This window comes from Caenorhabditis elegans, chromosome IV (genome assembly GCF_000002985.6).
Source record: "Caenorhabditis elegans chromosome IV".
In the NCBI taxonomy this organism is placed as follows: domain Eukaryota; kingdom Metazoa; phylum Nematoda; class Chromadorea; order Rhabditida; family Rhabditidae; genus Caenorhabditis; species Caenorhabditis elegans.
The window spans coordinates 4049530-4068648 of NC_003282.8; the positions used below are offsets into that span (position 1 = coordinate 4049530).

Below are 19119 nucleotides of genomic sequence, written 5' to 3' on the forward strand. Positions count from 1 at the left end.
AACGAAGGAAAATTATTTTTTCACTCAGAAAAGCGAAAAAATCGCGAAAAACCACAAAAAAATAGGACGAAATGAACGGAGAAAGTGCGATGAATGAAGTTTCGCGCGCGTTTTCGAATGAAACTTCGCGCCTCAATTTACCGCATTCAAAAAGTGCGCCAGCAGTCGTCCTTTGCGCATTCTCCGTGCATTGCGTACCAGGCATTTTATTTGACGCGCAACACTTTAGAAAAGCGGTTTTTAATGGGGAAATAACGAATTTTCGAGGCAAATTGGTTGAAAAATAAAAATTTTAAATTTCAATAAAAAAATTTATAACAAAAATCGCTGGTAAATTCATGAAAACTGAGGCCTGGAGTTTGACACTGCGTACAATACATATAATTTGACGCGCAACTTATTTTGACGAATTTTATAATTAATAAATTAGATTTAAACCTTATTTTCAGACGTTTAAAGAACAAACAAATCAACTAAAACGTCATAATTTATTTTTTAGGCATGTTTGACAAAAAAACCTCGAAAAACCAATTATTCATTCACAGAAACAACAAAAACCAAGACTAGTGATTCAAAAAGGCAACCAATCGCTTAGCAACCCGAAAACACCCGAAAACGCATAGAAAAACATAAAAAAATAAATTATTCCCGCCGAAAAATCGTTCATTTTTCCCAATACGGCCACTGTTTCTTCATGTACCATGCCGGCGGTGTGTCGGGAATATTTCCGCAATGATAGCGGTAGATGAGGAGATTGTAGGAGTATTTTCTGCAAAAACCGAGCAAAATTTTTGAAATAATCGAGAAAAACCTACCCATCGGGCTCTTTGACTTGCTCAATATTGCCAATCAGGTCAAAAGCCGTCACAACATCCCCTTCCATTTGCTCATCGCCCTCGAAATACTCGCCAGTGCGGATAGTAAGCTGGAAATTTGGATTTTCATGAAAAATTCCCCCAATTTTTTCAAATTTCCCGCCAAAAATCCCTACTTTCTCATACTGAATCGTTGAATATGTGGGAAGAAGGTCATATTCACAACACATAAGCCGCAGACTTCCGTCAGAATGTTGAGTTACTCCCCCGACCCACGAGGAATTGGTGGAGCATGTCGTTGAAGTCGCTCGTTCCGGGCATTCCTGGAAAAAATTGAGAAAATGATAAATTTCATGATTTTTACTAGGATTTGCACGATTTTTCACCCTAAATTCGTCTTTTTGTGCATTTTGTGGCAAGATCTAGTGTTTTGGGGTACGGTAGCCGGTGTTTTCACAAAAACGGGGCTACAGTAAGCAAAATTAATTAAAAAATGGGCTAAATAGCTAAGAATAAATCGTTTTTCAAAACGTTCGACAATAATTTGATGAAATATCAAAAAATCAATTAGAAACGGTAAGATTTTCGCATTTTGGAGCCATTTTGCGACATTTCGTGCAATTTGGCGTCAAATCCAGTGCTTTGGGTTACTGTAGTCGGTGTTTGCACGGAAATGGAGCTACAGTACGGATATTTTTGCTAATTTTCGAAAAAAAACCGTCGTTTTTACAATTCTCGGGTTAATTTTTCGATTTTCTGTGCATTTTTTCGTAAGATATGGTTTTTGGGGTTACGGTAGTCGGCTTGTGATTGGAAATTTCTGAAATGTTTCAAAAACTAATTTAAAATATTTTTCTGTATGACAAAAATGTGTTAAAATAGGGTTTTTTTTTAGTTTTCCGGGTTTTCCAAGTTTTTCTGCAATTTGGCGTCAAATCTGGTGTTTACACATACATGGAGCTACAGTAACTGGGAAAATTTTGAAAATAACCTAGAAACAAACACAAAATTCAAACATACGAATTTTCACTGTAAAATGTGGAAATTTCGATAATATCCGACTGCAATTTATCGTAAAATGCGGTGTAACCGGAAAAACAACTCACTGCATACTTCTTCTCGTGACAACTGGGCCGCGAGCACAAAATGTTCACATTGCCATTTTTGTGCACCTCCATGCCAAATGGCACCTTGTGATCCCCACAGTAGTCTGCGAGAGTGGAGCCGGCCACAAAAGCCATGAGCCATGAAGCCATGAGCCACATGGAGCACATGGTGGTCGGATGCTGAAACTTTGAAATTTTAGACGGGAATTTTTCAGTGGAAAAGTTCAAATTGGGGCCAGAGACAGAAAATGTGTGCTCGTATTACGGCATTTTTTGGTCGGGGTGGGGGGAAATGTCATCGAATATGAACAAATATTTGGAAGAAGTGAGAAAGGTTAAACATGCGTGTCTGTGTACCTTTGAATTAACAAGACCATTTCATTTTTTTCCTATGAAGTTTTTGATTGGAAATACTGGTGAACTTTAGTATTTCAACATTCCAGAAGATCGTGAGGCTTCTGGACGACCGTAAGTACCTCAAAGCTGCCTAAAACCTCAGTAGGCTGCCTAACACCCCAGTGGGTTGCCTAGAGCCGAGTAAGCTGTCAAGAACCGTAGTAGGTTGCCTGAAACCTCAGTAGACTGCCTAGTACTTTAGTAGACTGCCTAGAACCACTGTAGGCTGCCTAAAACTCCCCGTAGATTACTCCCCCATAGCTCTAAAAATTCAAAAAAAAAAAAAGATTCTAAAACAGATTCCAGATATCTCTAATCATCCTATGACCTTCTGGGATCTCTCGGATCTTTCATTGCCGTATGGGAACAATTGGGCCAGCGCTCGGCGAAAATCGCTGGGAGTTTAGCCATGTACAGGACTATTTGTACTTTTAAGCTGAAAGTTATAGAATTTACTACTAGGTCTCTAAAAATCCTACGCTGTAGAAATAAAACAGAAAAATGTACAAATGCAACGCCGCCGCCGCCTCATCAAAGTCGCGATGAAATGTTGTTCGCTGGTCATTCGGCGTGGAGATGTAGATTAACCGATAATTCAATGCTACTACTCATTTAGAGGAGACAGCGTTTGAAACCCGGAGAGTGTGTGTGTGTTGCCGAGGTGTTAGAAAATGGAGTGACGAGGAGATGGAGGACGGAAAAGGGTGGCAAGTATATAAGAAAAACAATTGGTGTGTGCAAGGAGCAGAGGAGGAGAAGCTCGAAAAGTTCAAGCTCTCCAAAAAGGCTGAGCAAAAACCTCGGTCATCTAGAAATTTCGAGCTTGTCACCTAGAAATGGGTGAAATTCGGCAAAGCCATGGAGCCCAGGAAGCCTCTCGGCTCCAGACAGACCTCACTGTTCTCTTTTCCAGTTCTATTCTTGACTCCACATCAGACATTTTCCCATCATCCTTCCTTCTCAAGTGTTGGCGACCAAGCTCCAAACTTCAGACCTATCAAAGCGTGGAGAATCAAGAGACGCAGAGAAGATGTTGGAAACGTGAGAAAAGCTTGAGGGTGGTTTCTTAAGAAGTCATGAATATTTGGTGTGAAAATCGAGGTTCATGGGTCATCTGGCGGATGGACACCACATGACAATACGAATCATCACTTTTTGAGCTGAGCCACATGGAAGCTTGGCTCATTACCGAAAGCCACTCGGCTAGACAGTTCTGCTGCATGGTAGGAAATTTGACAAAATTTTCGTTCAAATTGGCAAAATTTGTCTGTAACTGACTAAAAATGGCACAAAACAGTTAAAACTGGATCACGCCCGATTAACCTGCCAAAAGGTGTCAAAAACTGGGTAAAAAGGACCTAAAGTGAGTGAAAACTGGTAAAATTCAGCGGAAAAATTCATTATCATGCAACTTTTGCACCGAAGTTTTTTTCAAAAAAGGCTGAGAAAGTGTGTGGAAATTTGGCGAAAGTTGATAAAAGGCATCAGAAATGTGCAGAATTCAGAGAAATTTGGCTACAAATGCCAAAAGTTGGCGAAAATTCGGCGAAAGTTAACTGGGAAGTTGGTAAGAGGCGTCAAAAGTGTGCAGGATTTTAGCGAAATTATGCAAAAAGTGCCAAAAAAAGTCCGAAATCCGGCCGAAGTGCTCATTTTCATGAGATTTTTGGAGGGAAGTTTCAAAAAAAAGCTGGAAAACATTAAAATTATAATGCCAATATTGGAAAATAATCAATATGATAACAGTGATAGCAGGTCTGTACGGAGGAAAAATCAGGAAGAAAGAGAGCGAGAGACAATACAATATTATGGAGATGATAAAAAGCGGAACAATATATACTTTTTGAGAAACAAAAGGTGTTTTATTTTCCCCGGAAAAAAATATGAACAGGATGATAGGAAATTTCGTATAATACCAATATTGAAAATTTCAATACTGCTCATTAGGGCTTCCATGTAGACTTTAAAACGCCTGCCTGAAGTCAAGGCGACCTCCGCCTGCCTTTCGCCTTAATTCGCGCCATGATTAAACATATGATTTTCATCAAATTGATAGAAATGGGAAAATTATAAATTTATATATTCACGATATAAAAAACAAAAAAGGCGGGCAGGTTTCAGCCAGGCGTCAGGCCCTGAAGTTGCGCCTGCCTACCATGGAAGTCCTACTGCTCGTTAAACATCCATGCACTGGTTCGATTACAAAAAATCGAGCAAAATAGAAACCGAAATCAATAATAAATAGTGTGTGTGTTGAATATGCCAACTACCCGCAGAGCGAAGGGCGGTTTTACGATGTTTTTATGATTTAGTATACGAACATATTCGAGAGGGGGGAGAAACAATGGGGAGGGTGCTGGGAAGGATTATAGTTTGGGTATTACTGACTAGTATTGGGAGGGCGTACAGAAGAACAATGGAATTCTGATGACCTGCTCATGAAAGTCTAGTTGGAACTGGAAATTTGAAAAAAGATATTTTAAAGTTGGCAAAAATTCGCAGAATATCGGGAGAAAAAGAAACAAAAGATTTGTTATTAAAGTAGTTTAAATTATTTACAATTGGCAAAAACTTCATTGTTAAATCAACTACAATTGTCATAAATGGCAGGCAGGCGCGATTTAGGGGCGCCTGGTGCCTACCTGAAACCGGTCGGCCTTTAACCGCTTTTTTTTGCATTTTACGTGATGTTGCAAATTTATAATTTTCTCATTTTTACCAATTTGATAAAAATCAAATTAAGAATGCAAAAAGCGAACGTCGGGTCGAGGTCGCCTTAAGGTCAGACAGGCAGGCGTTTTAACGTGCTAAGTTCGGCAGAAACTGTCAAAACTGGAGAAAATTTGGCGGAAGTTAGCTGAAATCCGAAGTAATTATGTAAAACTTGGTGTTAAAGGTATCGAAAGTTGCCGAGAACTGGCTAAAGTTGACGTAAGCTTGCAGAAAACTGACAACATTTTGCGTAGAGTATCAGACGGTTTATAGGCTGTGAAAATTTCTGACGAGAGTTAGCTTGGAAAACTGCAAGGTTGCAATATAGGCTTAGGCAAAGGCTGAAGCTTAGGCTTAGGCCTAGGTTTCAAATAAAATTGGCACAAACTGGAAGATAAGGTCAAAAAAATTTGAAATATGTCAAAAACTAGGCCATAAATGTATTTCAAACAGAGAAATCTCCAGCACAAAATCCAAAGAAGTGAAAAAGTCAAAAGTGACGATGAACAATAAAAGTGGTGCTGAAAACGCGAAAGTGTTGTTCTTCCTCTTTCTGTCGATGCCTCCTTGGTTTACATACTATCTAGCAATGGCTTTCAACTGCTTGCTTTTTGATTCTGATTTCAATTTTATGAGAAATATATAGAAAATGAACAAGAATTGAGGAATTTCATTTTTCTAAAACATACAAAACAAAAGGAGAAATGAGGGAAATGATGAGGCAGAACGTCGCCCGCGTCCAAAAAAAAAAAATTATGCTGACAACGGATGTGTGTGTCTCACCGAAATTACGACGTCTTCTTTTCTTCCGTCAACTAATTCCAATAACCCACCCAGCAATTATTAAGACGCCCCTGGTTATATATAAAGATGGATACGTCGAAAAAAGTGAAGAAAAAGAGAGTGGAGAGTGCCAGAGAAGCAGGACCCTCCCTGCGGGCTTATGAGTTGTTACAGCAGAGATTGATGGGGAAGAGCAGTTGCTTTAGAGGAACGGGATCTCCGAAGCAGATGGAAAAATAGTTGAGGTGCCCAGGCACCGAGGATCAGGGAAGACGGAGATCGCGAAAAACTTTTCAAAATTGGAACTTACAGGGAAGGCGAAGAGTGCGGTTAGGCTTAATGTGACAGATTTGGTAATAATTTTTTTTGGCAATTCCAATAAGCCTAACCTCAAGCCTAAGCTTAAGCCGAAGCCCAATCCTAAGTCGACGTATAAGCCTAAGCCTGAAGCTAAACCTAAGCCTAAGTCTACGCCTAAGCCTAAGCCTAATACTAAGCCTAAGCCTAAGCCTCATTGCGAGATTTTTATGCCAAAAGTCACAGAATTTTGAAAGGAAAGTGAATTTTTGTAATTTTTAGGAAAAATTCAAATTTCTAGGAATACATTTGTAAAATCAGGATTTAAAACTATTTTTCGTCATAACATCGAAGAAAGTTAGTTTTCAAGCGGAAATTTGGAAAATTCAAATTTTTTAATACTATGTATTTTTGGCAAGAAAATTATTTTTTTTCCAATTTGTAAGCGTTTTCTCTAAAAATTGAAAATTTTATGTTTTCTTAGCAATTTAGAACTGGAAAATCTGCAAAAAAGATGGAGATTTTTATAATTTTCAAATTCAAACTGTAACTGCTGAAAGTTTGCACATTTCTGTGGGAAACTCAAAAAAAAATCGTTAAGACAACCAAGAAATTGTATTTTGAGCGGACAGGCACAGTCGCCCAGCCGCGAGAGAATCCACTTGTTCACACGAAGTACTCGGACATTGTACTCCGATCACTAGAGCAAATACGCGACGAACAAATAATAACATAAGAAAAAGGAGTGTTTTCTCAGTTTTAAAGGAACATAGAAGCGGGTGTGAAGGAGAAGACCACCTACTGTGAAGCGAAAGTTACTAATTGAAACCAGATCTTTGAGTGTGGGGTTGAAATTGTTTTTAAATTGTGGCGCGTTAGAATACAAATGTTCTTGTTTATTGAAGTTATTGGTGAGAATAAAAAACACTGATTTTCTTTTCGAGTCTTCAGTCGGAATACGGCAACCAATTGGGAGGAGGGCTGAAAAAAACTATTTTTCATTCAAATTTTTCACAAAAGTGCCTCACTATAAACTGTAAAATCGAAACTGAATGCTTTGTGTTTCATTATCCGCATACGAGTAATCAAAAGTCATGTTGAAAACCTTGTCATCAAAAGCGAATAAAACAGAGTCGAAAGTTCCGTTGTACTGGAAAATAATAACCGAAAACTTTTGCAAGTGACTAAACGGACTTACGAGGATTTCAAGATTATCAGTGTTGGTTGTGAAATTGCTTGAAAGAGAAGATTGTGGGTTGTACCATACAACAGAAGTTGACTCGAATGCACCATCGGGAGCTGGAAGAGAACATAGATAAAGGGTTTTTCGTAGGTGTAGACTCAAAATGAGCTCTAATGAAACTGAATTAACTTTAGCTAAAATCTTCAATTTTTATCATTTTACCGTGTCGCTCACCTATCGGATTTAAATATACTTTTAACAACGAAAATAAGATATGCGATAAGGAATTAAACTTTAAAAAAATCAGCATGGTACCAGAGATGTGCGGCACCGTCACAATTTGCCGAGTTTTTCGGACTCAGCATGTGCCGATATGCCAAAAAATCTCACGCTCGACGAATTTAACTTTTGAAGAAAACTTCCCGTGATCTTGGACTGTAATCATGGCATTGAAAAATAAATAATCGCCAAATGGATTTTAAAACGGTGGCATGCCAAATGGATTTAAAAACGGTGGCATTTGTTCAAAGCCTTCTCCCGACACATGCATATTCTGAGCATAAACTGGAAACCTATAAAACGTAGGAAATCGAAGAACTGCCTGAAACTATAGTACATCACGGGAATGGTTACAAACTTTATTTACTTCGGAATAGTTGTTTCTCCACTCAAAAGCAGCGATCCCATTTGTCTTTGAAGCAACGTTGTACATTGTCTTTGGCTGTAATCCGCCTGTTGAATCCAACGGCAAAAGTACGCTAACGACTCCGTTATACTGACGAACTTTGGCTACTGTTCGAGCAATATCGGTTTCATTTGGAAAACGGCTCAAAAACATAATCACTACCGACCCGCAAAGTGGAACTTGATCATTTTCGTAGAACCTCTGAAACATTAAAAAAAGTATATTCCCTGTCGTGCAACCTCTGAAAGTCGGGGGAGATGTAACACGAACTTTAATTGAAGACGCCAGCAACTAATACATAGGTGTGTGGATTTCGCCCAATACTCAAAGGTCAATCAGAGAAGGTGTTTTCTGAGTACTCATGTTTACTGCCCAATAAATTCGTTTTAATAAAATATTTTTATGACCTGCAACAGTTCGAAACAAAGTACAAGTGACCAATAAGCCAGAAACAAAATGTATTGTATGCAAACCTCGATAACTCTTAATGCATCGCTCCCAGTACTTCTATCCGGGTAGCTCAATTTAGGATTAGGGAAATGTGCATTAACAGAATCCGTAGCTTCCCTATAAAAAATCCTAAAAAACGAACGTCACCCAAATCAATCTCACGTAAAGTTTTGATGGTAATAAATTGGATCTTCTTGACGAATATCAAACCGGACGTTGGCAAAGTATGAACACTGAGTGTTGCCAAAAAAATTCAGCAAGCCATACTTTACAGAGATAGAGTCCATGTCGTTTGAATAGGCAAAAAGTATTGTTGAGTTGTTGCTCGGTTTACAGGTAACATCACCTGAAATTGATTTTATTTTTAGGGTTTTCACAATGTTTTCGGTTAAGTTTTAGTGCTACTATTTATTTTCAGTTAAAATTAAATATTTTTTAGGTTGAGTGCTTCGGTTGGCTGTTTCTTGGATCTGAAAAAAATACAGTGCGCGCGCTTGCTATAGGACCCCCCCCCTCGTGAGAAACTATTATGATATTCGGAATCAGGGTGTCAAAAAACCTGTACTCCCAAGTTTTAATGAATTTATCATAAAAATTGAAAGCACCCGACCAATATTTCAAAAATAAGGCCGCGCGTTTGCTATAGGACCCGCTGAGATTTTCGAAAACTTTCAACGAAATTCTCGATTTTCCGAGTTTTTATGAAAAAATAAGTTTCAAAACTATGTTTAATTACGCTTTTGAAGAGAAATTGTGCCTATTTATTACTTTTCAGAAAAATTCAAATTTCGATTTTTACTAATTTTTTACATTTTCAGATGTTTAAGCCCTAGAAGAAGCTCATGTGCCACTTTTGTGCTTCAACTGTTATCACCTGATTTGAATAGTAGTTTCGCAGAGTTTCGTAAATTCTGAGCTGATTAGGACAACTTAGACTCATTTTACAGCATAATTTATGCGAAGCTTTTGCCCTGTTTCCAGCTAGCAGGCTTATTATGGGCTCATATCTAAGCTGCCAACTGATAAATCTTTTCTACAGTTATCAGAGCATTTACCTGACACGTTGTGCTAACTGTTTTGAACATGCAGTCACTGAGAAAAAATTTGCTCAACCATCTGCAGGCGACGAATATCGAGTTCTCAATTTGCAGTACATTCTCAAGCCATTTTCTGCTGAGCGAGTTTTCGATCACAGTAGATGGTTGAGCAAATTTTTTCTCAGTGACTGTATGTTCAAAACAGTTAGCAAAACGTGCCAGGTAAATGCTCTGATAACTGTAAAAAAGATTTATCAGTTGGCAGCTTAGATATGAGCCCATAATAGCCTGCTAGCTAAAAACAGGGCAAAAGCTTGTCATAAATTATGCTGTAAAATGAGTTTAAATTGTCCTAATCAGCTCAAAATTTACGAAACTCTGTGAAACTACTATTCAAATCAGGTGATAAAAGTTGAAGCACAAAAGTGGCACATGAGCTTCTTCTCGGGCTTAAACATCTGAAAATGTAAAAAATTAGTAAAAATCGAAATTTGAATTTTTCTGAAAAGTAATAAATAGGCACAATTTCTCTTCAAAAGCGTAATTAAACATAGTTTTGAAACTTATTTTCTCATAAAAACTCGGAAAATCGAGAATTTCGGTGAAAATTTTCGAAAATCTCAGGGGGTCCTATAGCAGACGCGCGGCCTTATTTTTGAAATATTGGTCGGGTGCTTTCAATTTTTATGATAAATTCATGAAAACATGGGATTATAGGTTTTTCGACATCCTGATTCCAAATATCATAATAGTTTTCCACGAAAAATTTTGAGTTTTTCAATAATGCCAAAATTTAGGGGGGTCCTATAGCAAGCGCGCGCACTGTAGTTAGAAGAATAAAATATAGGAAGTATATAGGAGTAAAACAAAGTGAAACTGTCGATCTTATGAAATAATTTCTTATCAACAGTATTACTTGGTGCGATAAACCGATTTTGTGTACAATTTTATTGAAATGAAACATTTGATAAGTAATGATTTTGAAATAGTTGATTGACTTTAGTTGTTTGAAATGTAGAAAACAGTTGCCACTCCCTGCATGTCTAGTCGCAATATGGAAACCAATTTTTCGGAGGGCTGAAATACTCAGAATTCATGAAACCACCTATTAAAGCACTTACTCGAAGGTATAAATCCTTCCTGGTTCGTTGGGTCTTTCAGCCACGGTCTGCTGGATGTGGACCGCCTCCTGGCGGCATGGCTTTGAAAAATACCAAGCGAGCCATGCCAACACGGCAACAACTACAAGTCGATAAAGACTTTTAGCAGTAAACCGTACATTGCAGACGAAGACAGACTGACCGTGTTCACTGAGAGAGTAACTGGTCGACTAATCAATAAAACAAAATTTCTGCGTCGAAAATGGCCGGTGGGCCATACTATCGATCTACTAAGATACGAGTCATGTAGTAGGTATGTTTTTTGTTAGGAAAACCAACATGTACATTATGTTGGTGCGACAGAATATATCGATTGCAAAAATCTCCACGCAAAATTACATTACTGTGCTCTCATATCTCCGCACTTCATTGCAACCCAAAATGAGCCTTTTTACTAATTTATTTCAATGTACTGTCCGATTTTTTCAAGCTCACTGCTCATTGCTGTTAGGTTTGTATCGACGAAAAAAATCGTTTAATTTGCTCAAACTTCCCTTTCTTCCATTTCGAAATATTATTTATCATATGAAAATTTTTGAAGTGTAAGTTATATACCACATTACATTCACAATCAGTGCATGAATTATTTAAGTGTACAACTCTCGCAAACGTCAAGAAGAACTCGAATTTAAATTTAGAAAATAAAGAGGAAAGTTTACAAAATAATGGTTGAAAATTTCATTCACGATTATCCAGTCGACAAGAAGTATGAGTTTCGAAGATTATTAATCTTCGAAACTCTCAATGATGTTGTATACTCCTACAATAATTTTAAAACGCGTCCGATTAAAAGCGCCTTGCAAACATCGAACAATGATGTATATCAATTTATTAATATATTTCAGTAAGTTACAGTCACAGGGAGGCCTGAATGTTAGACGAGGAATCGTCCTCTTCCACCGTTTTGGAGGCCATTTTGCTAATATTTTAACGTTTTCTCGTCCGCGAGAAAATTTTGAGACAGCCAGCGAGCATGTGCTAACGGGCTTTAGCATCTCAATTTATTTTTTTTCCTGGCAACATTTTTTACCCAGAAATTTGACTTTTCCGTCAAAAACGTTTAATATTTTTTTGAGAGTGCCGAAAATTTAAAGGTCAACTGTGAAATTATCGGTTAATAATTGTAGTAAAAATACCTTTCCGGTTAATGATTAACGTTTTTCAGTGCATTCGTAGGTCACAAATCAATTTCATTTGAAATTCTAAGTCCACGGCACCTCGGGAGAATGTTGTACCTTTTTTTGAACTTGTTCAAAGTAGATCACATTGATTTGCAATTGGATATTGATAAACTTTTTGGAGATTATCAGTTTCTATTAGACAAGCCATGGCTGACAAAATACAAATACTTCGAATTGATCGGTAGGGAGATATTCCTCACATCTGAGCAACTGAGCAAGGCTTTAAATGTCAGTTTGAATTGAATTTTGACAAAACCATGGTAAGTATCTTGCATGAGATCTGTAAAACTGCAAAAAGTATATCTAAATTCCAGTTATTCAATATTCGCCGACTGGATTCATATTTCAATCCAGGCTTCACACTCGATGACTTGAAATCTATGAACTGTGAAGAGCTGATAATCTGGAAGCATAGTTTTACTCCAGATGACATTAACCATTTTATCCGCAATTGGTTAAACGAGAGCATGCAAACACTGAAAAGATTCCACCTCAACAATGATCTCAAAACAAGAGATTGGGTTGTAGTATTGAATGAAATTGCAGTTAATAGATGGGACGGAGTACGGCGAGCGGAATTTTACAGGTATTTTTGGAACTAACATTTCTGGTATGTAGTCTAGCCGACAAAGAAACCAACCAGTTGATAATTAGTAATGCACCATCTGAAACGTGGTGTCAGGCTGCCTCATTTCGGTTTGGTCGACGTAGATCTACGAGAATCGCGTGACTTAAGACGCGGATTTCTCAACTGATTTTGCGCTGTTAAAAACGTGCTGACATCACATTTTTTGGGGAAAAATTCCAAGTTTTTTTTCAGAATTGGAATTCAAGAATTTGACTGTTCCGATGGTTGGGATATCGGAAGGGAAGATGGAGCGATTGCTACTGTACTCTTTGTTGAATCTGCATTTGATTTCTTTTTTTGGCGTTAATATCTTTATGCTTGTTCACGCGGTGTCAGGCTGTCCCATAACGGTTTGATCTACAAAAAATGCGGCAATCTTTCGACCAAAAAATTGTGGCGTCAGCATTTTATTAATCATGCAAAATGAGTTTAGACGTCTGCGTATAATTTCCCGTGATTTTCAGAGATCAAACCGAGATGGGACATTCTGACACCACGTGCTTGTTGTGTTTTTGTTTCCTCTGTACAATTTATATTGCATTTTCAATTCTTTTTTCTCCGAATCATTTATAATCTCTGTAAAAATCGTATCGATAATTGTTAATTAAGAACATCCAAGACCCTTGATTCCATTCCAGTATCCCAACGTTGCCGACTTCTTACACCCTCTTGGTCCTCCATTATGGTTACGGGCCATTATCTGAATATGGTTTTTAATTTTCATATGTATTAGCAACAAATAAAATTCAAAGCGTTTTACCTCGCAAGCTCCCTGTCCAGTTCCGGCACATTGTTTCTTGTAGCGATTGTAGTAGCTCTACAAAACCAAATAAACTCAATTTATAGATTATTTCAGTTAAATTTTTTAAAAAACCTGAACACAAGTAGAAGCACAGTCCAGCTCATCCGAGCATCTTCTCCATGCAGCTTCAACCGACTCTCCGGCTCGCTTACCAGGTTGACCGCAATCCTTGTAGTATGAGAGTTTGATCTACAATTTTTAGATTTTCTCTAATTTTAGAGGGTCAGTGTAGATACTTGATAATATCCACATGAGAGGGATCCGACATCATCATTACATCCGACTGGTTTACACTCTGACTCTTTCTTGCAGATGCATTGAAGGCAATCGGAGGAGGCATAGGTGACGGCTGGGGAGGAATAAGTTAGTTCACAATGTATCGCTTCAACTTAAAGAAAGCTACTCCTTTAACTATTTCAGGAATAAGCCAAAAGCCTGCAATAGTCTGAAAACCGACCAGTGTTCCTTTGAAACGGATCATTGGCCTATGGCCCACCTAACTAAGTACCGAAAGGCTTGTATAAGATATTCTATGCAGGTGCAGTACATAAGTGACCAGGGCTGGGCGGTAGACACTTTTTTTCGGCAAAGCGACAACCTGACGGAAAAACGGCAATTGTTGAAATTTTTCGGAAAAGGCACAGTTTTAGTGTTTCCGTCTTGTGAAGAATGCATTTAAAAACTTCCGGCAAATTGATATCCGACAAACGGCAAGTCGGCAATTTGCCAAACATAAAAATTTCCGTCAAAGCGACAAACCGGCAAAAAAAAATTTGCCGAACGGCAATTGCCGCCAACACTGTAAGTGACTACCTGTATTCTAGGTAACTCTGTTCTACTCGTCGAACTATAAAAAAAAACATACCAAAAGCCAAAATACCGCACAGCTTAACAAACATGACTGCAGATAAACTGAGGGACTCTGACCGCTCTTTTTATACGGCTAGCTTACCAAAAAATATTGTTAGCTGAATCATTTTTTGTTAGAACAAATAAACAAATTTTTAGTCAAATGAATCAATAAACAAAATGAATGTTAATTAACGATGATGAACAAATGTTGTTTACAGAGATTATAAATAAGTCGGGGAAACAAAAACACAGCAAGCAGAAAGATATCAAGGCCAAACAAAGAAATCAAATGCTGACTCCTCAAACAGTATAGTAGCAACCACTCCATCTTCCCTTTCAATATCCCATCCATCGGAACAGTCAAATTCTTGAATTCCGATTCTGAAAACAACCCTTTTATAAATGATAAGTTTTCGTCCTAAAAAAGGCGACTTCTCCTAAATCTAAATTTTCTATGAAATTGTCAGACCACGTGGTGTTAGGCTGTCCGATTGCAGTTTGATCTACAAAAATGCGGGAATTTTTCCCGAGAAAATGTGATGTCAGCACGTTCTTAACCATGCAAAATCAGTTTAGAAGTCTGCGTCTAAACTAGGAATTCTAGTAAATCTACGTAGATCAAACCAAAATGGGACAGCTTGACACCACGTGATCAGATGGTGCATTATTAATTATTGACTGGTTCCTTTGTTTCAAAAATACCTGTAAAATTCCGCTCGCCGTACTCCGTCCCATCTATTAACTGCAATTTCATTCAACACTACAACTCAATCTCTTGTTTTGAGATCATTGTTCAAGTGGAATCGTTTCAGTGTTTGCATGCTACCGTTTAACCAATTGCGGATAAAATTATTTATGTCTTCTGGTGTGAAACTATGTTTCCAGATTATCAGCTCTTCACAGTTCATAGATTTTAAGCCATCGAGTGTAAAGCCTGGGTTGAAATAGGAATCCAATCGGCGAATATTGAATAACTAAAATTTACAGAACACTCAATTCAGTTTTACAGACCCCATGCAATATATTCACCACAGTTTTGTCAAAATTCGATCCAAACTGGCAATTGAGTGTTAATCCATGTTCCACACTAATACTATTTAAAGCCTTGCTCAGTTGCTCAGATGTGAGGAATATCTCCCTACCGATCAATTCGACGTATTTGCATTTTGTCAGCCATGGCTTGTCTAATAGAAACTGATAATCTCCAAAAAGTTTATCAATATCCAATTGCAAATCAATGTGATCTACTTTGAACAAGTTCAAAAAAAAGGTACAACATTCCCCCGAGGTGCCGTGGACTTAAGATTTGAAGTGAAATTGAAAAAATAGTGGACTACAAATTTGTGGCTCAAAAAATGACATTCAATCATGCCCGTCATTGGTGACTAGAATGCAGTGACTGTTTCCTATTTGGCATACGTGCCAAATCAGTTTACAAGCAGGCCAAATTACAGAGAATCTAATTACAGAGAAAACAACGATGCTTTTTTTACAAATATTGGGCTTTCAGAACATAGGTATTTTGTATAAAATTGATATTTTATTGAAATTCTAAAAATTCAGCCAATACAATAAAAACGAATAATGTCAATTAAAACAAATTTTTTTTTGAAAATTATAAAAAATTAATGAAAATCGACGCCTAAATTGCAAAAAAAATTATCCGAACAATTATACGTTGTGACGCCATAAATTTTCTAAAAGTAAAAAGTGTTTCAAAATGTATGTTTCCGCTTTTCATGTGGAGTGGAGACACCATGTATAGCCTGACATCATGTGTAGCTTCGAACATTTCGGAGAAAACTAGAAAAAAACGGTGAAAATCTGAATCAAGCTGAACAATGAAATATTTAAGCCTTTCGTAAATCTACACGGTGTCGTTGCCCCTTTGCCCGCAAATTTTTTCAAGTTTTTTTTTCATAAATCAGGCCCGAAAATTTCACTTTCAATGAAGTTTATAGTTTGTTAGTTCCTTGTCTTCTATAAATGTTATAAGAGCACAAATTTCAAAATAATAATGACCAGTGCACGTGCACCTGTCAGACTAGCTATTAGTAGTCGCAGTAATAAATTTTCGTAATAAGATTTCCTTGCTAATACGCCAAAATTAGACCAAAGTTTTCCAAACACAAAAATTTCTAGTATTGTTGTTATCATCCGTTACTTCTCAAAATCAGAAGGCTCAATTATATGACATGCTCTCAGACCAGACACGTAATCACTAGGTGAAAAAGACAAAATCTCCAAGGAAGTGAGACCAAACTTTTTTACCTTCATTCTTGTCTAAAATGCACGCGGCTCTCAGATTTGGAGAGTATTTCGGATGTATTTTTACGGAAATTTCAAATCTTGTTTTGCTATATCTGATTATTACAAAGACTCCAAAAAGCTTCGGGTCTTACAAGTATCTGATGATGTCATATGCGTTGGACTCATTGATTTATGGACTCGTGGAGGTTCTTACGCTACCGGAAAGAGTATTTTAGAAATTAATGAACTGTATATCAAATAGCCGGTTTGCCAATTTGCCGTAAATTTTCATTTTCGGCAATTCACTGATTTGCCTATTTGCCAGATTTTTTATAAAACGGAAACGCTTAAAACTGTTCCTTCATAAAATTTTTTCCAGTTTTTTAAAGATATTTTCATAGAATTTGCATAGTTTTCAAAATAGATTTAGCACTATTTCTAGGATACAATTTTGCCGATTAAAATTAAAATTCGGAAATTTTCAAAAAAATAAAGTACTTTGCCTGTTTGCCGGAAATTTCAATTGTGGCAATTTGCCGAACTACTTTTCAATTCCGGTAATTTGCAAGAAATGTTCATTTTCGGCAAATTGTCCGGTTTGCCGGTTTGCCAATCTGCCGGAAATTTCAATTCCGGCAATTGGCCATTTTGGCGAAAATTTCAATTCCAGCAATTTGCCAATTTCGGATATTTTCGAAGTTTCCGGTTTGCGGAAACTTCAAATCCGGCAATAACCGTCAAATTGCCGACTTGCCAATTCGCCAGCAATTTCAATTCCGTCAAATTGCCGGATTGCCGATTTGCCGGACATTTTAACCGACAAATCGGCAAATTGTGGTTTTCTACATTTTTTCTGGAAATTTCGGAATTCCAACTTTAATCGGCAAAAATGTACGCATCTTAGAAAATTCTATGAAAATATCTAAAGAAAACGGGAAAAAATTCAAAAAAGGACTGTGTTTCCGTCTTATGAAAAAATTCCTCTAAAAAAATCTTTCTTTCCGGCAAATAGTTATCTAGAAAATCGGCAATTCGGCAAATTGCCGGTACTGGAAATTTCCGGCAAACGGGCAATTTGCCACGTTTGCCGATCGGTTACTGCCGCACACTTTTCTAACACTTTCAGGTAATTCATGCCAGCGGAGCCAGTGTCTACCTCTTCGTGGATAGCTTCCTCCGATATGAAAAATGGATCGCAAACCCTCTCGCAGCACTATACGCGTGCAGTTTTGCCCTTTGCATCACCCTCCTAGCCTCTCATTTTGTATTTCGGTACATTGCGGTTTGCCGGTACCCTTCTATGATTTAATTCGTCAGCTAGCCAAAAAACATTCCAGACCACACGATCTCCACCATCTTGAGGGCTGGAAGATGTGGAAGATTTACGTAATCCCGATTATTATCACTATTCTCTGGTACCTAGTACACGGCTATTTTTGTGGTCCAACCGAGTTTAAGACCGAGCTTGTTAGGCAAGAAATATGGGATAATTATCAGGTGGATTTTGGGAGCGTCGGCTACTTTGGGTTCTTGTATTTTGTAAGTGCTTAGACCATGTATGATTTTCGCAAATAAGTAGCTATTTCAGTACACCGACAATACAGGCGTCTCCAGAGCTAACTGGATAGATTTTCTTGGCACCGCAACAAACTGCACGGTTATGGTAGATAACTAGTCTAATTTTAACAATAAGGTTGATTATATTAAAGACAATTTGCACGATGGTTATGACAATAAGCGGGTTGAAAACCTACAAGAAGATTAATGATAATAAGAGAACTATTAGTAAACGGACGAAAGAGCTGAATAAGCAGTTGTTTAGGACTCTGGTTATACAGGTGAGCGATTTGTATTTTGAAAAGTTTGGACAGTGCGTAGCTATAACATAATCCTGCGTAATTTTAACAAGAGCCTGTGTTATATGAACAGAGATCTGTGGATTCCCACTGGCGCAGAGTTGGGAAACTCGACTGATTGTAAATCGGCAAAAGTTTATCCGATTCAGCCTCAACACATTGTTCACTAGAACAGAATTTTTGTTCGTCTGTTACTAAATTCAGCTTAACAAAACTGCACAAATAAAACAATTAGTTAGTTCTACCTTCAAAAAACTTGGTATAACCAAATAAGCTAAAATGGCCAATCGACGAGCTGCTGCCCATTCTGGGATAGACAGAGTCCTGTCTTCCGGTGCTGAAACTAGGAAAACTACAGATTTTCTATTCCAGACCATAATCCCAATATTCACATTGTTCTTCCCTGTCGGAGCGATCATAGTGCTCCCAATTTTCTCTATTCCAATTCCAACTTCTGTATCAAATGTGGTAACAATGACTAATGGTATCTATCCGGGACTTGATGCATTAGTTGTAATATTTATGATTCAGGTGTATAGGGATGCAGTGTTTTGTAAGTTTGTGGAATAATTGTTTTGCAGAAATTCCGAAGTTGAATCTGTCACAGGTAAAACAAGGAAACTAGTCGGATCGCTGAGTGTGATGACACCTGTGAAAAATAATTCATTGAATAATAATACGATGTCGTAGTATTTTTAAACGTTGTATCTGTGGAATGAACATATACTTTTGTAATTTGTAATCTCTCTCCAATCTGGACACCGTTTCTTTTTTTCAAAAATAATTTAAAATTAAGAAACGAACACCAAACAAGCATCCTTTGAACAATATTCATCAATTTTGCCCACTTTCAAGCCAATCAGCTGGTTAAAAAATAGGCGGAGAAAATCGCTTATTGCTCGAAGATCTCATTTTAAAAAGTTGGA

The 19119-nt window shown here is 37.5% G+C and overlaps 2 protein-coding genes, 1 long non-coding RNA gene, 1 other non-coding gene and 3 pseudogenes across 9 annotated transcripts; 2 read left to right on the plus strand and 5 right to left on the minus strand.

Moving 5' to 3' along the window:
- Nucleotides 1-476: 476 nt before the first annotated feature.
- wrt-5 (Warthog protein 5) lies at nt 477-2110 on the minus strand (the record flags this gene model as incomplete). 3 transcript variants are annotated; one of them, NM_001047529.4, is made up of 4 exons in its annotated part: nt 477-769; nt 816-925; nt 992-1138; nt 1922-2110. In NM_001047529.4, 4 exons carry the CDS (start codon nt 2087-2089, stop codon nt 664-666), a joined length of 531 nt encoding a protein of 176 aa, NP_001040994.1. The 3 variants fall into 3 exon arrangements, with proteins under 3 accessions (NP_001040994.1, NP_001294406.1, NP_001040995.1); NM_001307477.3 differs by lacking the exon at nt 1922-2110 and having other exon boundaries at nt 664-769; nt 992-1045; NM_001047530.4 differs by lacking the exon at nt 1922-2110 and having other exon boundaries at nt 664-769; nt 816-1045.
- Nucleotides 2111-7056: 4946 nt separating this feature from the next.
- On the minus strand, nt 7057-8714 carry W03D2.6 (annotated as a pseudogene). Its single transcript has 6 exons — nt 8590-8714; nt 8451-8544; nt 7939-8178; nt 7308-7893; nt 7138-7259; nt 7057-7090 (listed from the first exon to the last, which is right to left on the minus strand). Coding segments are annotated over exons 1-6 (1201 nt in total).
- Nucleotides 8715-10401: 1687 nt separating this feature from the next.
- Nucleotides 10402-12194, minus strand: linc-77. The gene is made up of 2 exons (NR_101903.1): nt 10586-12194; nt 10402-10541 (listed from the first exon to the last, which is right to left on the minus strand). It is a non-coding gene; the product is annotated as a long non-coding RNA linc-77 (long non-coding RNA).
- Nucleotides 10407-10779, minus strand: W03D2.14. The gene is made up of 2 exons (NR_151574.1): nt 10586-10779; nt 10407-10541 (listed from the first exon to the last, which is right to left on the minus strand). It is a non-coding gene; the product is annotated as an Unclassified non-coding RNA W03D2.14 (non-coding RNA).
- On the plus strand, nt 11006-12740 carry W03D2.11 (annotated as a pseudogene). Its single transcript has 5 exons — nt 11006-11164; nt 11217-11468; nt 11790-12065; nt 12120-12391; nt 12626-12740. Coding segments are annotated over exons 1-5 (1074 nt in total).
- A 244-nt stretch (nt 12741-12984) lies between these two features.
- On the minus strand, nt 12985-14144 carry ilys-6 (Invertebrate-type lysozyme 6). Its single transcript, NM_068069.4, has 5 exons — nt 14101-14144; nt 13472-13584; nt 13308-13424; nt 13194-13250; nt 12985-13133 (listed from the first exon to the last, which is right to left on the minus strand). The coding sequence occupies exons 1-5, from the start codon at nt 14132-14134 to the stop codon at nt 13038-13040; spliced, it is 417 nt and encodes a 138-aa protein (NP_500470.2). The 5' UTR covers nt 14135-14144; the 3' UTR covers nt 12985-13037.
- A 2231-nt stretch (nt 14145-16375) lies between these two features.
- Nucleotides 16376-18885, plus strand: str-122 (annotated as a pseudogene). Its single transcript has 8 exons — nt 16376-16564; nt 17464-17627; nt 17675-17876; nt 17926-18000; nt 18047-18175; nt 18566-18677; nt 18725-18746; nt 18801-18885. Coding segments are annotated over exons 1-8 (978 nt in total).
- The last annotated feature ends 234 nt before the right edge of the window (nt 18886-19119 follow it).